The 20,851-nt window shown below is 50.4% G+C and overlaps 1 protein-coding gene across 1 annotated transcript in view; it reads right to left on the bottom strand.

Moving 5' to 3' along the window:
* Window positions 1–3,599: 3,599 nt before the first annotated feature.
* Window positions 3,600–20,851, bottom strand: part of FAT2 (FAT atypical cadherin 2) — a 46,534-nt gene continuing 29,282 nt past the window's right edge. Inside the window, exons 14-23 of the mRNA XM_056349601.1 lie at window positions 19,790–20,004; window positions 19,023–19,160; window positions 18,220–18,363; window positions 17,314–17,511; window positions 15,424–16,231; window positions 14,513–14,658; window positions 10,801–11,242; window positions 8,100–8,253; window positions 5,593–6,185; window positions 3,600–4,757 (exon numbers count right to left, since the gene is read on the bottom strand). Coding sequence (XP_056205576.1) covers window positions 4,225–4,757; window positions 5,593–6,185; window positions 8,100–8,253; window positions 10,801–11,242; window positions 14,513–14,658; window positions 15,424–16,231; window positions 17,314–17,511; window positions 18,220–18,363; window positions 19,023–19,160; window positions 19,790–20,004 — 3,371 coding nt within the window. The 3' untranslated portion in view covers window positions 3,600–4,224. The remainder of the gene's footprint in view (window positions 4,758–5,592; window positions 6,186–8,099; window positions 8,254–10,800; window positions 11,243–14,512; window positions 14,659–15,423; window positions 16,232–17,313; window positions 17,512–18,219; window positions 18,364–19,022; window positions 19,161–19,789; window positions 20,005–20,851) is intronic.

The raw sequence follows: 20,851 nt of genomic DNA, 5'->3' as shown, positions 1-20,851 counted from the left end.
CATGCCAATGCAGTGTGTCATTCGTGGGGCTGTTTGGGAAATCAGTGCTAAAAAAAGGTTCTTTCTCAAAGCTGTGGCAGAAAGGTCTCCATAAAGGATGCAGGTAGATGGGGAGTGTGGTCCCCAGAGGGGATTCCAAGGCCACATGAACCCCAGGGCAGATGGAGTGGCTGAGCACAGGCGGTGCTTGGTGGCTGGGATATTTCTGGCCATGGAGCATCACCATGGCCAGATCCACAGCCATCCTTTCTTCCAAGGGTTGAGTGCTGCAGGGCTGCACCAGTTCCATGAAGGAGCTTTGCTGAGGCTGCCCCTTTCCAGGTATCAGTCAGCAAAGCATCATCTCTATCTCCATTGCCCTTGCCCTCCCCTGTGCTGTGGCTGCGGCTGCCAGCCAAGGTGACCCCAGGCAGTTAAAAAGTCTAAATGGAAGGATCATCTCTATTATTTGCGCTCCTTCTGATGCTGGGAAGAACAATTTGGGTTCACCTTATGGGAAAAAAAGTGCGTGTCGGTGAGAAACTGGCACTTGAAGCAATGGTGGGAGCTGGCGGGGTACAGCCTGGCCACCCCTCGGAAACCTGCCCAGACCCTGCAGCAGTGGTGGGTCCCTGCTGTGATACCACTGGTGCCAGGGCTCGTGCCATCCTGCTCTGCTGAAACTGCTGGAGAGCAAAGGCACAAACCTGGGGTTTATGAGCACAAGACAGGGGCAGAGCAGACGAACCTCATCTTTTCCTTTGGTGTTCCCCCAGCAAGCCTGGGAACAACAACCCACTCTTTGCAATGTCCCGTCAGCATACAGGGGGATGGGCCTGCTGTGGAGACCTGTCTGCATTTAGAGTTTATTAAAAATAGCTACAGGGAACTGCAAAGCGCACAAGCCTATCCCAGCAGAGGAAAGCTGAGTTGGGGACCTGCACGAGTGCAGCCAAGTGCTCCTCCCCTGGCTTTAATTTGGGATTAATCCCAGCTGTGGTGGGATGTCTGGCTGTGCCAGGTGATGCTTGTCCTGCAGCTGGCAGCTCGGGCAGAGGGAGGTTCCCCTGCTCTTCCCTTTGCAGCCTTCCTGTGTGATGACCACCCTGGAGCCAGCAGGTGGGATGTTATGGTACCCCTGGGGTGTCGTGTGGAGCAGGGTGAGTCTGTGGTTTGGGACATGGAGCTGGTGACAGGATTTGCAGCCTGAGCTGCTGGGGTAGCATAAGTGTTGTGTGGTCAGACTGGGGGTTTGGAGCTGTGCGCTGTGCTGGTGGGTTTCCCTTCTTGTGCTGCTTGTGCTGCTCCTGCCCAGGGGCAGCCCCGGTCCTGGGGCTAGGAGAGACGTCACTGTGCTCTGCCTACACAGTTCTTTAGGGTTGTAGGGTAATTGAGGCTGGCAGGGACCTTGGGAGGTCTCTTGTCCAACCTTCTCCAGTCTGATGCAACTCTTGTAATTACAAAACCAGCTTTTTTACTCTCAGACCTACCCCAGGATCTCCCCTGTGTTTCTCCACACAGCTCACTATGTCTAAGTTTAGAAATGCTGTGCTCAAATTGATGTGCAGGGATTGTGCTGTTTCAGGATGAAGGTGTTGAGAGGGATTTGCAAAGCAAAAGCAAAAACCTAAAACATCAGTCCTAATCCAGGTAGGGACTGATTTCTGCCGAACAGAGCTGGCTCTCAAAGGAGGAGGCTGTATTCCCTTGCAAACCTCAGAGTAACTCAGGAGCTGAGCCAGCCGGCTGTGGGGCTGGTTCCAGTTTGCATCTGGGCTGTCCAGCGAGAACATCTCTGTGTGTCCTAAATGCAATCTTCCCTCCCTAATTTTGATCCCAGAAGGGGGTATGAATAGCAGGTTTTTTTCACATCTGCTGATTGTCTGAGCCAAGTGTCTCGATTTGGGCATCCCAAGCCTCACTGTGTTTGTGCCCTTTCTTGTGTGCCCTCCCCTAGTTCAGCACTAAGGCACCCAGCAGTCGAGAGAAAGCCAGAAGGTTGAGGCTTGGTCAATAAGTGCCTGGACAGTGGTTTCTGAGCAGTTGGTGGGAAGTGTAATACTGATGATGTTGGGAGCTGTGGTGAGTATTTAAGGCTTGGAGATACCCCTTCACTGGTGCCTGGGAGTGCTGCTATATGGAGGGGTCCTTCTGAACCTCTGAGGCACAACCCTGGTATGTTCCTAGTGCGGCTGCGGCAAAAATGCAACAAAAGCATTTAAAGAAATGACTGCTGTTTTATTCTGGTCTGGGGAGAATGAGCAAACAGGATGTTTTGCATGTCTTTGCTCTTAGGAGCAACAAAAAAACAGGTGAACTGGGGCCGCATGAGTTTGCCATCCTCCCTCTGCCATCTCCATGGTGATAGCTAATGACATCACTGAAAGCGTTGCTGAACTTTGGTGATGTCATCAGCTGTTGCTGCGGAAACTGAGATGGATCCTGCTCTCCAGTTGATGTCAAGCCCTTCCACAGGAGGCTGCCTGGCGTGCGTGTGGGAGTGACAGCGGTGACAAGCCTGGTGCTTTTGGCGAAAAAAATAATTGCCAAAGTGCACGAGAGCTTTGAGAGGTAAAATGGGCAGCGCTTCGGGGGGCTGGGGGGAGGCTGGAGGAGTGGCAAGTGGCGATGATGCTCAGGCCAGGGGAGTGGGGCTGCAGGCAGGGTCTACGGGTGCTGGGGCTGGCTCCTGTGTCCCACAGAGCCTGTGCTGGGTGTTCTGGGGACCCCTCTGCAGATAGGCTTGGGTCAGGTGTGTTGTTCAGGTTAACCAGGTGATAATGATCTCCTAAAGGGCTGTGGCTTTACTTTCAGGAATGAGATGAATTTCTGTTTTCCCCAAGTGTGTTTGGCTGGGGGTTGGAATTAAGGCAGGGCTTGGATTTGGGTTCTTTTAGCCCCTTTGCTCCTGAGTTAACAGATAGGGTAGGCTCGTGTTTTCCCAGTGCCTTGCTACCATGGGTCTGCCTCCTTCCTCTGGCCATTATAGGATCCTCAGAGGTGTGTTGAACTTGCTGTCTTAGTACTTCTCTGAAGGTTCAAGAGTCTGGGGGTGCTAGTGTCCAAAATACGTTGTTATTCCCTTCCCTGGGCTGCCCTTGGCTGGAGCTAGGCAGGGATGTCCTATTTACAAGGGAATCCCTGAGTTATCAAATAAGATCGTAATAGTAAAAAAATCCAAACTCTTTTAATACTTTCCAAAAAAATCGACAAAAAAGTTACATCAAACAACCAACCAAAGAAAACCTTTCACGAAGAAACAATACATTTCCAAGCACACGGACATACAGGCAAACGCACGCTCAGTAGCCTCAGTGCCCCATCACGTGGCGCTGCCCAGTTTTTCTGGGCCACGCTGGGGAGCCCCAGCTGAGTGACAGCACCACGTACCGCTGCACTCAGCATGGGACCGCAGCAGCCACAACAACATGTCTGGGCCCGCATCCTCGGGCCAAGGTCTCCCTTACTCCTGTGAGTGCAGCCCGACTGGGCAGGGGTCTTGCTTTGCTGCTGGCTGTGCTGGTTTGAGTCTGTGGGTGGTTCCCGGTGTGATTGAGCTTGTTGCTTGTTTTTTCTATAGAAATGGACTTTTTTTGTTTGTTTGTTTTGTTTTTCCCCCTTTGAGTTTTGATTGGCCAAGTGAGAGATGTGCTGATGGGACCAGCTGTATTCCCTCATCTCTCTCCCTGTGATGGGGAGCAGACATGGGAGAGGGTTTACACCAGCTGATCCATTCCACTGGGCAAACTGCTGGCTTGATGCAAGCCCTTGGAGCCAGAGCTGGGGGCAGGGAACCTCTGCTATCCCACATGGGGCACTCCCAGGCTGTGCATCACTAGTCCTTTCACACCTTCTCCCACCACAACTGTTGCCATGCCTGCTTGCTGCCCTCCTCCTCCTCATCCCTGTGGCCAGGGAGCCCGGGGTGGGAGGAGGTGGCATGCTGTGGTCCTGCGTGGTGTCGTAGGAAGTCCCCTTGGCAAGGAGGCAGGTTAGTCACTGGCATCCCAGGAGCATCCTCTGTGTCCTGGCAGTGGCTGGAGCATTTCCCCTCCATTTGCAGCATGGAGCACCATGGAGGGCAGCGGGGGGGAAGGTCCAGCCAAATTACAACCCAGCCATGCAGGGGGAGATGCTGCAAGCTGGGGACACACACATGTAAGCCTCCCTTCAGCGGCATGTGCCAGCCTCCTGCACACTGTTCTGCATGGAGATGTGCTTCTCATTTCAAGAACAAGCCCCCCATTAAAACATCACCTCCTCGCAGCTCCCGTAGTCACTCTCCACCATGTCAGAGCCCTCGTAGTTGGGGGGTGGAAGGGGCTGGGCTCGGATGCTGGGCTGGTGGCCCACCTCGCAGTCTGCATAGGAGGGCTGGGCCACGCTAAGGCGCATGCTCACCCGCTTGTAGCCAGGGTCGGGCTGGTACGGGACGCCCTCGCCCTGCACCAGCTGGGCTGGGTAGTAGCTGATGGCCGTATATTCGTTCTGGCACTGGGAGGCTCCCATGTCCATGGGACCAAGTGGCAAGAAGTCCTCCAGGTTCTGGTTGCTGTAGCGGGGTGGGATGGGGGCCCGCTTGTTGCTCTGGTCCAGCGGGAAGGGAAAGCCCCCGTAAAGGGCGACCGGCTCCGCGTCTGCGGGTGGTGGGGGTGGTGGGGGGAGAGGAGGGTGGGAGGAGGATGCAGGGGGACCTTGAATGATCTCATAGTGGGAATATTCCTGGACATCTGATGACAGGTACCGGGGGGGCCAGTAGGTTGTTTCTGCTGGGTAGACTGAAATAAAACAGAGTAGTGTTAGCTGCAGCTCAAACTGTTGTTTTCCCTCTCTTGCCCTCCCGCTGATTCCTTCTGTAGACTCTGAGCCTGCAGGAGATGTGGCAGACCAGGGAAGAGAGGAGACATGGGGACAGGAGAGTTGTAGTTGCTGGGAAATGAGTTGTTTGGGAATTGAGGGGTCCCCTGGCTGTGCTGAGGTAGTGTTCCCACCAGCCTTCAGACGCCTGCTACTCTAGCACCCAAAAGACACACTTCATCACACCATTTGGATGCTAGAAGCTCGCACCATGAAGGGATGGGGGCAGAGCAAGCAGTCCACTGGATCTCTCCCTTTGCCTGTAGTTACTCTTGTGAACTCTCTTCTAACAGTGTACTTTGAGGAACTCCTGCATGGAGGGAAGCAGTACCCTTGCTGTCCAAAGCCATGCAAGGTGTTTCCCTGAGGGTGTGATCCCTCTGCCTAGGAGCACTGATGCAAATACCTCCACTAAAACTCACACTGACTTTTAGGATCTTAATTTTTTTCCCCTTAGCTTTGTTATTCTCTTTTATAGGGTCTTTTGTGCCAGGATGTGTGGGAATCCACGCTATGGTTGATGGTTTCCCTGCTGATCGTGTACAAGGCTAAGCAGGTTAAAGCTGAAAATGGGATGTACTGGTGAGCAGGGAGGGAAGAGCCAATAAAGGACCTATAGCAGGGCTTGGGCAGCATTTACCTGTGCTTTGGCTGGCTTTAACCAACACTGTTGGTCCCTCATGTTTGCAAACCTTAGGACTGCTTCACAAGGGGAAGAGGGATGTGTAAGAGCATGAAAAAGCTGTGGCTACTGACCCATCTCCTCCCTGGCCCAGGTGCACTTGATGAAGGACTCGTTGTCAGAGTTGGAGGGGGGTGCAGCGGGGGGCAGGTTGGGTGCCACACTGCACACAATGGTGCCCCGGTGCTTTGGGGCATTGGCTGAGTTGAAGGTGACGAATTCAGGGGTGCTGGTGGGTTTGCGCTGCTCTGGCGTGGCCCGGTCCAGGTTGTTGTGTGCTGCATCACTGAGGATGTTGAGTTCAATGGGTGGCACGGCTTGGGTTCCCACACCCACGCTCTTGGAGTACTCGCTTTTGGAGAGCAGGTCAGGGTCCTCCCGGGCCACAGGCTTGTGTGCTTTGGCCCGGTGGCGGTAGCGCTTGCGGATGAGCACAAAGGCCACAACCAGGATGGCCACCCCCAGCACGCCGGCTACGATCTCTGCGATCTCCTCAGGACCCACCGCCCACTGTGTGGGCACGATGGCAGGGGTGATGATGGGCTGTGTGCAGTAGTCCCCCTGATAATCTGATGGGCAGATGCAATGGACAGAGCCCTGGTTGCTCACACAGCGCCCAGCATTTCGGCATGGGTTGTCTTGGCACTCCTCAGCCAGCTTCTCGCACCTGTAGAGAAGAAAGGATGGAGGCAACAACCATCAGCCTGGGGATGCAGCTGAAACTGCATCATCCTGTTCAGGGAGCTGACTTACACCAGCCAAAGATGCTCCAAGCTGGTCTGCTCTCCCTGCCTTTCTAGATTCGTGCTACCTGCCTCTCCTGGCAGAGGACCATGATCCTTGAGTATAAAATGATGCTTTTTAGGAGACCATGTTTTACAGGATGGTCCAATTTTTCACTCATATACAACAGATTAAAATGGGGCTTCCTGTCTCAGAGGAACATTTGGAGTTTCTAGGGATAACCTGCATGGAAAGATGCTCCCATCCTGTTAAACTGGGGAGCCCAGGGTCACTCTGAGCTGTGTTTACCTCTCATGAAGTCTCATGTGTCCTCCAGGCTCTGTGGGGTCTCAGGATGATCTGTGGATGTCTGCAGGTTGCTGCAAACATTTGGGGAACATCTAGCCTGAGAAATGGTGTAACGGGCGTCCTTGTTTGAGAGGCTTTTTTGGCATTTTATGGAGCATCTGAAGAACTGAGACTGTATTTCTGATCCTCCGTCCTGTTCCACTCCACACAACCTAAACATTCCCCAACAGTACAGAGGACCTTTCCTTCCAATAGTAATTATGTTCCCATGCTGGGGGGAATAAAACAATGCTTTCTTGGCTTTCCTTCCTTTTTTTTTTTTTTTTTTCCTTGTTATGGAAAAAACTCTCTGAGGTTTGGGCTCCTCTTGTTTATTAGTCAGTGTTTCAGTATGTGTGCACCCACAGGCTCCGGCTGGATGACTGGTGATTTCAGATATTACACTGCCACCTAATGCTCAGTTACATACTTTTATTCCAAGAGCTGCATGAAAAATTTCTGCCTTTGTGTTGATTCAAGGGACCAGTGTTCATCCTGGATAAGTGGCTAAGGCAGGACTAACTGGACATGATGCTGTTCGAGCTTTGGACGTGATGCTGTTCGAGCCTGTGCTGGGTATGTCTCACCAGGCTGGGCTGGAGGCAGGGCAGAGGGCTCAGGGGGTGTGTGTGGCTGCGGCAGGTAGTGCTGAGCGGCAGAGCAGCCTCTGGGCCTGGGTTAATTCTCTAGCTGCTGATACCTGGCAACTGTGCACTGACACCTCCTATACGGGAAATGTATGCAAGCTGTAACACTGATGGTGAGAACTTCGAAGTGAAGTTGAAGCCTATGAACTGTAGGGTTCAGGGCCAAAGCCAAACACTGACACTTGGTGATAAGGGGGATCTGTAGGCTGGCGGACAGAAGAGGGGGAATGGCATCCTGCACCCACTTTTCAGCGTAGCCCACTCTCCTGAGCTGAGCTTTGAACTGGATGAATCATGGCTATGACTTGGTAAAGCAATTCCCCTTGGGTGAGTCCTGCAAAGCTGGTCCTAGGCAAAAACGTCTGCCCCTTTAGCACACAGGTGGGTGTCTCAGCTTCTCCTCAGCCTCAGGGCATCCTCCTGCCACCCAGTCCACCCTGCCTGCACCCTGCTGCCAGGGTCCCCCATCACAGCCAAGCTCAGCTCACACTGCAGGGAGGAGCAGCATGTGGGGAGAGACTGTCCCTCGCTAGGAGAGGTCTTGAACCTGCACCAAGCACAGCATCTGCAGGCATTCAAAGCATCTGTGAGGAGGGGGGATTTTTCTTCTTTTCCCTCCTGCTTGGAAGAGATGGGCACAGAGGGGCAATGGGCACATGATGGCAGAGCTGTCTGCATCCTGGTCTGCTCAGCTCTGCCTTCAGACACCTCCCTGCTGCAGTGCTCAGGTACACGCAATTTGCCATTAATCCCAGAGTGTCTGGATGTGGTGAGCTCCAGAAGTGTGCAACACTCATTAGTAGAGATCATATTTTCAGCCCACTGTGGGAGATCACCTGTGCCAAAGGCTTCCCAGACCTTACCTTTCGCCCAGGTACCATTCAGGGCAGTGGCAGGAGTAGCCGGTGGCGGAGAGGGTGCAGGTTCCCCCATGCAGGCAAGGCTTGGACTCGCAGGGACTGTCTCCTAGCTCACAGTGCTCACCAGAAAACAGCCCGGGGCAGATGCAGGTGTAACCTGGAGAGGGTGAAAGAGTTCCATACAGAGACTGCATCCATATGGAAAAGCTAGCAAGAACAGGGAGGAAGAGTGCTTGGTGTTGATGGCACCCATAAAGGGTCAACCTGGCTACCTAAGCATAGGTACTCGCTGTGGGGTACCCAAGCCATCCATGGGGAGCTGGTGGGTATGTTACAGGACCTGGAGCAGTTGCTGGAGGCTGGGTGGTCACTCTAGGGTAATGCAACGGCACTAGAGAACTATTTAAGCAACAAGTCAAGCCTGTCCTCTCCTGCCAGGGATGCATTCGGCACACAGCTTTACTGCAAGGAGAAGCTGGGGGACGTATTCGTGTTAAAGGAAAGGGAGCCTGCCTGGCTGATTCACAGTTTCTGACGCTGCTAAATGCAATCCTCTGTAACTTATTGTTCTCCGAAGTTCTTGGTCCTGCGAGTTCTCGCGGTATGAAGTGCCTGTCTCAACATGTTGGGTTTCTCTTGCCTACAGGATGTGTCTGCTTGCAGCCAGAGAGAAATCCAGCATAGCTGGGCACTTGGAGGGGCTGCTGCTGTTTGCGTCTTTGGCAGCTCTTTAGTGTAGCCCTGAGCATGGGAATGTCCCTGGCTGTGCTGAGTTCCTGCTAGTCACTCAGGTAGTGGTGCCATGCGGGAAGTTCAGAGTTTCCATCTTGCAGCATGCTTGAAAAGTCTTTGCTACTTGTCCACAAGCTAAACATCCCTGCTTTAGAGCATGGCGTGAACAAATGCAGACCTGTTTCCACATGCATGTTAGTGGTTGTACAACAAGACAGGCTGACACTTGTGCAGCAGGTGCTGGACGTTGCCTGTAGGGCTGTGTGTGCCCAAACACACGTGTTCCTGGATGCGGGGTTTCACATGTGTTTGCACCTGTGGTCCTGAGCGCTGTGGTTGATGTGGTGGCTGGTCTGGCTTTGACCCTTTCTGCACAGATGCGTTCTCACGCGGCCACGTGGCTTACCCGGGCTCGCTTGCACAGACGTGTCTTTGCCTGTGCATGTAATCCCATGCCTGAGATCCCTGGGCAGAGCTTTGCATAAACTCATGCTGCATGTCAGTGGTCTCCAGGACTGAGCCCACAACATTCAAGGAAGCCAGGCAGCCAGGATAACCTCACAAACGAAATGTCCCTCGAACAACCCCTTCCCTGCAGCAGTGTCCTGCATGTTTCTGCCTAGGGTCAGGTCCCACAGGCTTTTTTCCTGGGCAGTTGGACCATTTGCAGGAGACATTGATCACCTTGGAAGGAAACTAAGGGAAGGGCGCTGGATGATAAGAGGGAGTGATTTTTCCTCCTCCCCTTCCCATTGTACGCTCTCTGCAAAGCAAGCAGGGGATGCCTTGACTTAGAGCAGAGATGAATTTTCAACTCAAGGGTTTTGAGCCTCTTCCAGCCCAGCCAGAGGGGTTTTCCATGCAGAGGGTCTCAAGGGTAAGGCTGAGGCCTGAGTGCCAGCCAGCCTAACTGTTTGGTACAGATGCACCTCGTGTCAAACAAGTTCATCTGAACCAAGCAGCTGCTGAGTCGACAGGCCTGGGAATCTTGTTCCCAGAGGCTGCAGGCAGGGCAGGAGGAGGTGTGCTCCCTCCTCTGTCCTCGCTTGCTCGCTGGGCAGGGTGTGGGTTTTGGCAACGGCCCCAAAGAGCTACAGAGCTGCAGGAGGAGCTTCTGCCCCACGCAGAAGCCTGGAAGGCACCCCTCTGCCCCAAGGAAGGCCAAAGCATGGACAGTGTCTATCTGAACAGACAAGGCTCCCCCATGCAGACAGGGCTTGGACTCGCAGGGACAAGGTGTTATGGGGTGCAGCCCTGCTGTGCTGGAAGCTAGGACATGGGTATAGGGCAGTAACACAAGGGTGGAATCACTGGGATGTTCCTCCTGCTGAGGCCGCTGAAAACTAGCCCCGTCCCTGTGATACAGCTTGCTTCGGGGAGAGGCTCTGATGGGAGGAATGGGGTGGTGGTGAGACTGTCTTGGGCAGAGCCTGGTTTCAAAGCTCTGTTGGGCATGTGCACCCCGTGTTAACCTGAGACTCTTGGATTTGAGCTTACAGTTTTCCCATATACCTTCCCATAGCCCTGGGGAGTCACCAACTGCAGTGGGAATAGACTAAGATCTTGGCTTGTTTCTGCCCAGATACCATCGCTGCATGATCCCATCTTGCCTGATTCCAGCCTCGCTAATGGCTCCTTAAGCAAAGAGGATGCAGAGGGGTGGGTGGAATTTCCATTTGCATTTGAGTTTTTGGCAACACGCTGCACTCTCCTAAGTCATGCACACTCCTTAGAAACACCTTTCTGCCCTCTGGGCCATGGTCCACCGGTGAGAGCCAGGATGGTGATCTCATACCCCCAGCTGCTGCTGCACTGAGTCAGCTATCACTTGAGGTCGCTTGGGGTGGGACCTCTGATTCTCCTCTGGAGTAGCCCCTCATATAGGGATGAATGAAGAGGTTGCATCTTTCCCTCCCCTCTCTTATTAATAGCTTGTTGCTCTCCTATTGCTCTGTGTAGGATGTTCACATACCTCCTCCATGAGTTTCGGAGCATATCCCATTGTTGAGGCACGGGTTGCTGCTGCAGGCGCCTGTGGGGGAGCAACACTGCTTTATCCCCACCTCCTCCATGACTTCCTTTGATTGCCCTTTGCCGGGCAGGAGAACCACTTCTCTGCCGTTGATTGCAACCACGTCCAGGCAGCCCCTGAACCCCCACGTGACTCTCTGGGGCTGGAGCGGATGTCGGAGGCCCCCAAAAAGCAGGTCTCGCCTGCCCTGGGAGTTACTACAGGTCCCTGGCAGCTGGAGAGAGGCATTTCCCAGGCCATCAATGAGCAGGCGGACAGACGTATTCTTCACCTCCAGGAAGACTGAGTGCCACTCACCATCACTCACAAAGCGTGAGGAGGAGAGGTTCCCAGTGTAGTTCCCCCGGCAGCTGTAACCAAGCTGAGGCACTCCATTAGCCATCTGCAAAACACATCCCACAAGTCATGGTTAGCTGTGATACAGGTAGATGCTGTTCATGGGGGCTTTCAACACTTCTGCTGCTTGTTCCCCTCTCTCCTTGCCTAAGCATTGAGAGTCAAGATGAATCCCAACTTTCAGACTCTAAGAATTACCAGCTAGGCACAGGCAACCTCTTTCACCCCTATTAAGCTATGCATGGATCAATTAAAGCCTGTTTAAGTGAGTGCAACCGCCTTTACTTTGCAAAACATTTTCATCTCTCTGGCAGAGTTTCACCCATGGTCCTTCCTGCAACCTTTGACCTGTGTTCAGGAAGAGAAGCTCATCTTTCTGCATAACAGGGTGCAGAGCCATGTATCATACTCCTGCAGCTTGCTCGCCCCTTCTCTCGCCTTTCTGAGCCTAGTCAGAGCCCTGGTATTCAGGGTATCCATGACTTCATCACCAGTCATGAATGGACTTTTGTTCTGGGACATGTGGCCCTTATTCTATTCTCACTGTCTTGTTAGTGGTGGGGAAGGTGTTGGAGCAGTTGCCGTTTTGGCATGGTGAGAGTGCTGGAAGGACCTCATTGAGGTGGACCACTGGCAGCTTTCTCAGGAGGAAGCAAGGAGGATTTGGGAGACAGAAAAAGGAATTACTGTGGTACCCAGCTTCTAACCAGCACGCTGGAAAGCTGGGACAAAGCTACTGATAGGTGTTGTGGTCCAATCCTTGATCTGTGGCAGATGGGAGGGAGACAAGATATTGAGCTGCTGAAAGTGAATCACACCAGTGTCTTCTGCATTAAACTGGGACTTCGGAAATTGCTATAATGTGGCTCATCAATGCTTGTATGGAGGAAGGAGATAGGAAGGGTTAGCTGTGTGGTTTCAGGGTGAAGTCAGGGTAAACCTCTCTTTCACCTTTTTCTCCCCAGTGCTTTGTTCATAAAACCCTCTCTTACAGAAGCCAAGAGGCTATGGAGAAGGAGAAAAGAGATGGACCAAAACATTGAGGGAAATCCTGCAGAGCTTGCTACATAACATCAAGCAATTCATCCCAGGCAAAAGAGATCTCCATGGGGGGCATTAGAGCCAGTGAGGAGTGGTGATGCTTGAAGAGGCTAGAAGAGGAGTGATTATGGGCTACACTGAACTCTAGAGGAAACTACACACAATATGATGGGGCTGCTCTGGAGGGGTCCAAAGCAGAGCAGGACAGGAGTAAACTTGGAGAAGCCCATGGTATAAATAAATCCCAGTGGGAGGAGAGAGCAGCTGCCGAGGAAGGAAGTGCTGGATGCAGCTGGCACATGCCATGGAAGGGCCTCAGGGCAGCATGTGTGTGTAAATCTCTTTGCACAATTGGCAAGTGCACCAGAGCACTTTGTCACTTCACTTTATCTGGAGGAACATGATTTCACTTCAGATGGGTCTGTAGATTGGGCTTATCATTTCTGAGGCTGGGAGACAGCTGAGAACTCGATTCCCTGGAGCAAGAACTGACAGACTGCCAAGTCTTTCCCAGCTTGCCTGGTTTGCCATCCTCTTGCTGCAACCAATTTCTGAACATCAGGAGAGTTTAGTGATTAGAAGGGTGATTATATGCATGCCCTTGGGAGAACTCATCCTCTTCACCAAATCTACAAACCCTTGGTTCTGGTGCTTTGGCTCATACCCGGAGTACTGCATTCTACAAAGCTTAAAATCTTGAGGGATTCCTTCAGTTTTTTTCAGGTCAGATGGTCTGGAAAAGGTTTGATCCCTGAGATACTGTTAATAAGTGAGTCAGGGAAGAAATGAATCGCAGGCAACTTTATGGTGGAGGCTTTATGAATGTTTCCTGTTGAAAAGCTTGTGGAGATGCCTGGGTACTGGAGATCATGGGCACACTGAATTCCATCAATAATGAGTTTTTTCTCCATGTGTTAGGCCTGGCTCAGTAGAGCTTCCTGCCACCTCATCCTCTCTGAGCGCCCTTTGGAGTGCTGCAGTCCTTCTGCTGAACTAGGAACTACCCGGAGACAGGGCAGAAAGCTGGGGACCCTTCTTGCGAAGTTTTTCTCATCATCCCTTTATAATGCAGCTTAAAGTCACTCTTGGAGATGGATACAGGACATACAGATGAAATTTTTCTACTCTTGCTCGTAAGGAACAATAGCTGTGGCAGCTGGAGCTTGCAATATGTACTATGGGCAGGTCTCTGGGTGTTGGCTGCTGTGCAGCTCCCGGTCTGTGTGGGTCTTTTACAACAGTGGAAAGAAAAGTATTTCAAAATAGGAAGATGGGGTTGTGAAACCATGAGAAGGGATGAGGGAATTCAGGGATGAACACTTCCAGGTAGGTTACAGGGTATAGATCTCAATGTGATTAGTCTCAGAGATAAACCTCTGCAGGTTGGCGAGTATGTCCTGTGATCTTGGTCTTCAACTGCTCTGAATTTAATTGATGAGGAATATACAACCCCCCCATTCTTTAGTCATCTGCTACTTTCCTTCTGTTGCCAAAGTGAAGAGGGAGATGATCTTTGAATGTTGGGTAGATTCGGTGTTGTACCAGAGGGAGGAGAGTGATCAGACTGAAATGTTCCTGGCTTTGCAAGTGTCTTAAACAGTGAAACCACCTGAAGAAAGTGGTTGAAAAGAGCAGAGGTTTGAGAAATAGCATTTAAGACTCCTATTTTGTCTTTAATTTGAGGTCCATGTGATTAGATGCATGACCTGACTGGCATACGCTTTGATGCAGGTAAAGGCTGATGATACCAATCTCAGAGCTGTCCTGTGCCCTCCTCATCTCTGCCCCGGTACCCAAACCCTCTAGCTCAGTATGGCTGCCTCCCCTGTTTTGGAGCCATAATGTGATCTGGCAAATGTTTTGTCTGTTCAGGGGAGCCTGACTCCACTCCTGAGGTCTTGGGGGAAGTTTGTTCTCAGAAGACTGGTCTGGGGAAAATTCTACCTGGCAAATCCTTTTCCCTGAGAGGTGTGATATAAGAGAGGGATGGGGAAGCAAGCCGTACAGAAAGATGATGATGTAGATCTATGATATGGGTGTATGCTGCTTTCATGCCAGAGACTAGTATGTGCATTCACAGATGTAAAAATATTCACTAGTTGTGGTTGCAGCCATCGCTGAACCGTGCTTGGCTTTCATTTGGCCTTCTCAAGTCTTACAGCTTAGATGAATTACTAAGGGTACATATTATTGCAGCTTCTTTCTGTGATTCCCTTCCACGAGAGAGTAAGGTTTTTTATGCTTTAAAGAAATCCCTGTGCATTGCAATACATACCTCCAATGTAGCATGGTCAGTCCCGTTAGCGTGGAACATGACAGCGTGCAGCTGGTGGGTTTTCAGGCGAAAGTGCATGTGCCAGGAGCCGATGTGTGAGTGCTGGTACCAAACGTAGCTGTGGCCCCCAAACCTTACAGCTGTTCCTGGAAGGCAAATGAGCAAAAGCTCTCATCTTCGTTACACTTTGAGACTATGGACTGTATCAAGCCTTGCCTCTTTCTGCAGCCTGACACCATAACTGTCCAGGACAAGTCCCATCTGTGGCAACTCATGTACTGCACAGCTCTCATTTGCATCTCCCAGTATTTCTTCTATGTACTCAACTGTAAAGCAGTCCTGCAATAGCAGCCTGGCTATTTCTGTCCTATAGCACCTTGAAGGTCCCCTCAATATGGTCTACAGCATCCTTGAATTTTCTCATCCTTAATAAGTCTTTATATTCTTCTATGGTATTCCCTTACAATTCCTGCCCAAGTGATGTTAATCTGACCCTTGCTCCCTCCATTTATTTCTTGAAGTATTCTAGAGTGAGTATAACAAATACGGTTTATTTGGCTTTCCTCAGATTTATCATTTACTCTGTGCTTTGCTGAGTCTAGGATCAACAGAGGAACTCGGATCTCGAAATTCTGATCATTGAGCTTCATTACCTGCTAAGTATGAGTGACTTTTCCCAATGAGATAGATAGATGTTGCTGCTGTTAAATGCTACTGGAGATAAATTTAAAAAAAAAGAAAAAAAAATCAGACTCTAAGAATCTAGATTTGGCTTTGAAATTGCAGGCAGATTTGTAGGTTACTGGGCAACCTAATTCCATGGAAAGTCCAGGTGCTTTAGAGTGTACTGAAGGAAAACAAAATATTGCCCAGGTTTATAGGGTAGGACACGACCAGGAAGGATTGCTCACCATTGCAAGAACAGATTTGCTCCAGGCTGTGCCGTGGGGTGAGGACACTGAGTCGGGCAGTGCTGTAAGTAGACATCATTCCCGGATCCAGCTGAATGGATTCCTTGCAGACACGGTGGGCGCAATCTGACCCATGACATGGCACATGGATTGCTTTCTTCATCCGGAGACCAACGAGCTGGTCCATCTCCCCAGCTGACACAGTGATCTTATTTGCGAGGACCCGAGGCTCATACAAGGAGCCATGTGGCTCTCCAACAGCCAAGAGCAGGTCGACTCCATCAGAGGTAGCTGCAGGCTGTAAGCTGGCCATGTGGATGTTTTGGCGCCGGGTGACAAGGATGTTTCCCAGAAATCTCTGCAAGTTGCGCCAATGGTCCCCCACAAACTCCTCAGGGGAGAGGTGGCGAAAGTGTAGCACCACCGCCTTGTCCAAGGCCTCCTGTGTGAAGCACCACACATGGACATTGACACTGGTGGTGGCTGTGAATGTACCATCACTGACTGTCACATTCAGAAGGTAGTGACCATGAGGAAGCTTGTCCCCAGCAATGATCTTCCCATCTGCAGCCCCAACAGAGAACAGCCCCTCCTGGGGCACTTCTGCCACCAAAGTGTACACCAGTGTGTCATGGGGATCTCGATCCGTGGCATGGATCTTGCCCAGAACGCCTCCTCGGAAGGCTTTCTCGTTGGTGGTGATGAATATTTCCAGGGGAAGGGCTGAGGGGGCATACTGGCTCTGCTCAGTCACTTGGATGTTTATAAATGCAGATGAGGACAGGGGAGGGATACCGCTGTCAGAGACCTGTCAAGGAAAACGGGAGGATGAGTTATAGCCACATGCTGCCTTACTGCCGTCTCACCCGACTGGATGGGCTGATCTTGCAAAGGAGAATGCCTTGCAGGTAGCAATGGGTGGAAGCTGTCAGGCAGCAGCTTGGGAATGAAGAAGATGTGGGAAAAACTGGGCAGCAGAGTTGGACCTCTGCCTGGAGATGGCCCCAGGGAAATGACAGCATGCCTTCCAGCATGGAGACTGATTGAGACCTTCTGTTAGCAGTGGGATTGTGCTCATTTCTCTGTGTGCTCATCAGCAGCTGAGGCACACCTAAGCAGCTCTGATTTCCTGAGGATTAATCATCTTTAGAGATGCTGCCAGTCCGTGGGGTTCCACGTGTAACTGAGGGTGCAAAGATCCGTAGCAGTTATGCACATCAACATACTTGCTCACTTTCTGGACTATTTAAGCCCATGTCCCGCCTCTGACAATGTCTGTCTAGCATGAGTCAAGGAACCTCAAAATAGAAAAATGCAAATAATCATGCTATAGGTTAAGTTTCTCCCTAATCTCAGGCCGTTAGTGGTTGAAGTTTATAATAGTACCTAGCTTTTAGAACACCTACTATTACTGAAGAATTATGTGTTTTACATGTTGTTATCCTTTTGTTTGTAATGGATTTGTAATTATCCTTACTGATAATGTTGAAAAATAATTAATTCACTCTGCAACAACAGAAATCCTCTTTGAAGAGGAGCTTAAACCACCTCTTAAATGACAAGGGTAATTGCAGAAAGTTTTAGGACCAGATCTAGGTCTCACTTTAAACTGGAAGTCACTAGAATGATGCTGGGAAAAACATCCGTCTAAGGAAACTGCTGACAGTATTTCTCATGATATTATCTGATTTTTAGCAGTGCAGAAGCTGACCCCCTGCTTCTTGTGGGCAGGCTGTGTGGAGAAATGAGCTCTGGAGCTGGCTCCAAGTGGCAAAATTGGATTTCTCCAAATCCAGAGATGTTTCCACCCAGCTGTGCCATCCCAATCATTTTGTTGCTACTTAAGGTTGCTGAGGGATTCAGATACCAGGACAGTAAGGCAGGCTCTACCTGGACTTGTAATAGGTACTGTTCTTTCATTCTTCTGTTCAGGATGGATGATGTCACCAGCAGACCATTCTGTGTGACATCAAAAGCCTTCCCGTCATTGCCCTGGGTGATCTGGAATGAATACGGCGGTCCATTTTCTGGGGAGTCTCTGTCGCTCATAATCAGCTCCAGGACGCTGGTACCCACGGGAGCATTCTCCTGGAATGGGGAAAGATGCTAGTGGAGAAAGGCAAGCAAAGAGAAAAGGCCCAGGGGAACCCACAGTGCTCCTAGAGCTGCTAGATGAGGAACAGGGAAAGAAATCCCGTACACCGTATGCATCTCTAGTACACGCAGGCTTGAGACTCTTGCCGGTAAAGGCAGAGACCCAGTGGTGGCAAGGGACTCCCTTTCATGACATTACATATGTGGCAGCTAAGTGCAGACAGTTGAGCTGATGCCCTTGCTTTCCCCTTGAGTCATGCCAGCACGAGAGCAGATGAAAGCATGTTTTGTCTGCATTTCTTTCCAAGTGTATATAGGTGTTTTGAGTCCAAGTGACAACTGGGTTGCATCTAGCAGACATGATGATGCTTGACCACGTGCTTGGGTCTGCTTTTTCTGTTGTGGTGTAGACATTGATGATTGTAAGGAAGAAAGGGGCTGCAGGTCAGGCTTGGAAAGTATGAAAAGCTCTGCACTCTCTGTACTGAAAGGACAGGAGGTGCCTGAAGCTATTTGAAAGAGAAAATGGCATCTGTTGGCAGAATATCTCCCCTTGCAGATGCTACCAGTTCTTTTTTGTCAATGAGCACAAAGCAACAGCATGCTTCATCCTGTCTTACCCTTCTGCTCCAACAGCAGCCCATGCATGAGTACCTTAGTACCCCCCAATGGACTGGGAGAACAAACTGTCTCCTGGCTTACCTGCACCACCACGCTGTAGTTGAGCTGGAAGAACCGAGGAGGGTTGTCATTGACATCAGACACATGGACACGCACAGCGACGTCACTGAACTGAGCAGGGTGGCCGTTGTCTGTGGCTCGAACTGTCAGGGAGTAACTGGGGATCTGGAGGATTCGTAGTGCATGATTACTTGGGAGAAATGGAGGAACAGTGGCTTTTTCACATTGATGCTGTACTCTGCTGCAGCTTGTTGAAATGCTTGAGGCCATGCATTGCATGATAAAAGCAGCTTTGCCCTTGGCCAGAGCTCTCCATCCACAAATCTCAAAGCACATTGCTAAAGAAAATCAGCCTCACAATAGCTGCAGAGAAGGGAAACAGCTTGGCAAAGATGGATGAGACAGAGCTGGGCAAACATCTGTCAATAGTGGTTTGAGCTGCTACTGTTTTATGAACGAGAGATTGTCCAGGTGACCTTTCCATCTCCTCCCCATGTCTGTTTTCTGTGCTGCTCTGATGCAGAGAAGCAATCCAACCCTGTTGGTTTCCAGTTTGGGACTGACTCTCACCCAGCCAGCTTGTACCAGTGGAGCAGACCAAAGCCCGTAGCTGTGACCACTGAAGGCTATGTTGCCTTCCCTAAAGCCCAGCCTTGCTACAGCAGTATCTATGAGTCTAGAAAATGAATGAAAGACTTGCCTTCTGCTTACAGTATTATGAGTAGATCAGTCAGAAAACGGGAGGTAACTGAATACACTGTGCTTCCTCAGCCTTTTGGGGCACATCTATTTTAGCCTTACTGTTCCTATTTTCTTGAACTCACCTCCTCCCTGTCCAGATGCTTGGCGATGCTGAGTTGCCCACTTTTAGGTTGAATGCTGAAGTGTCCCAGTGGGTTCCCTCCCACGATTGAGTATGTGATCTGATTGTTCATTGCTCCATCCAAGTCATCAGCTGACACCTGTTAGGAGGAAAAAAAGCTACACCCCCTGGCCTGAAAAGGCCTTGCCATGGAGGAATGGGGGCAGCACCTCCTTGTCATTTAAGGGTATTGGTCTGAGCTTGCCTCAAATGAGGAGGAGGAAGGAAGGTGGTTTACATAAGCATCATTCATTAGTTTTTCCAAGATAAAACTCAACACAGCTACAACAATGGCTTTCTCCTTGTCCCTTTCCTGACTTTACCAACCTGTGATGGTAACAGGCTGGGCAGGAAACTCCACATGGGCATACCTTGGGCTCCGTTATCCTGCCCACAGAAGCCTCTACCTTCCTCAGGTCACAAGGGTATTGGCCTTCTGCAAGCATTTTAGCTCTCCTGGGAGGTCCTCAAAGCTCCTGAGCCCCCCTTAGGTATCTCAAGCTTTCACTTAAAGATGTTTTAAAAGGCAAAGTGTTCTTCCTGTCTATGGAATGTCAGGAATTCTGGCAATCATCCTTTTTTAAAGTCATTCTTAAATCTTAGATGTTGAATGTCACAAACCCACTGAGGTGGCTGCGTCCAAGGAAAAGAAGTGCAAAAGAAGAGTAAATAACGCATGGAACAAGTGAAAGAATAAGTAAAGACAGCTGGCCTGGTTCATGATCATACCGTAAGGATGATTTCTCCAACCGCAGCATCCTCCCGGATATCAGCAAAGTAAGCGTCTTGGATGAACTCTGGTGCATGGTCGTTGATGTCAGTTATGTTGATCACTACCATGGTCACATCGCTGAGAGAAGCTGAGCCCTTCCTTGTGCCCTCGATGGATAAGTAATACTCATGACTCGCTTCAAAGTCCAAGCTCCCATTTATGTATAAGGCACCTGCATTGGCAGATGGATAGAAAAGGGCAGAAGATACTTTGAATGAATGGCATGTGAGGTTTTTTGTAATACTGGGGATATACTGAGACAACTGCCAGACTGCCAGCTGAAAAGGTGCTGTTCACCTGACTTTGACCTTCTCTGGTTAAATCAGGACACTGAAGGTCATGGCATCACATAAAGAAACCTATGACTGAACTGTTTCTGCCATAACCTGCCTCATGTTTGAAGAGGTGAAATAAGCTTTTATTCAGGGAGGTTTCCAGGACTCTTGATTGCAGGAGATCTGGGACAAAATAGGATGAGAATCCAACAATGCTATTGAAAGCTGTGACCAAGGCAGTAGTAGAGCATCACTGAACTGTGTCATAGGCAAGATGAAAAGGTGTGAGACGTGGATGCAGAGATGTACAGGAGAAAAAGGTGCATGGCAGGATGCTGTGATTAGTAAGTGAGTCTTGGGATGCAACATAAAAAGGAGGAGGCGGCTGTTCATCTCAAAAAATGAGTGAGGAACAAAGAAGACAAAGTGAAAGTGGAAAAACATAACGATGGGGGACAGAATGTGCCTGTGTATTTCAATGCTTTCCTGGGTTCAGCACTAAAACCGTCACAAAATTATCCCCTGGAAATGACTCTGTTTTATGTCTTTTAAGACGTACCAACTATTAACAAGATTGGTGTAGAAAAATTAGCAAGAGCCTTGGGGACAGAGAAGCTGTGGAAGGTGCTGTAGGTGAGGATGTTGCAGCCATGGGCAGAAGGCCATTGATGACACAGCCAAGGGCTTGTTTTAGGAAGCTGACATTGGCCTTCTGATAACAGCTTTTACCAGTTCACTGTGCAA

Source organism: Falco biarmicus, chromosome 8, assembly GCF_023638135.1.
Source record: "Falco biarmicus isolate bFalBia1 chromosome 8, bFalBia1.pri, whole genome shotgun sequence".
NCBI classification, from domain to species: Eukaryota; Metazoa; Chordata; class Aves; order Falconiformes; family Falconidae; genus Falco; species Falco biarmicus.
The sequence above is the reverse complement of the archived record's forward strand: the minus strand, read 5'-3'. Positions and strand labels throughout refer to the sequence as shown.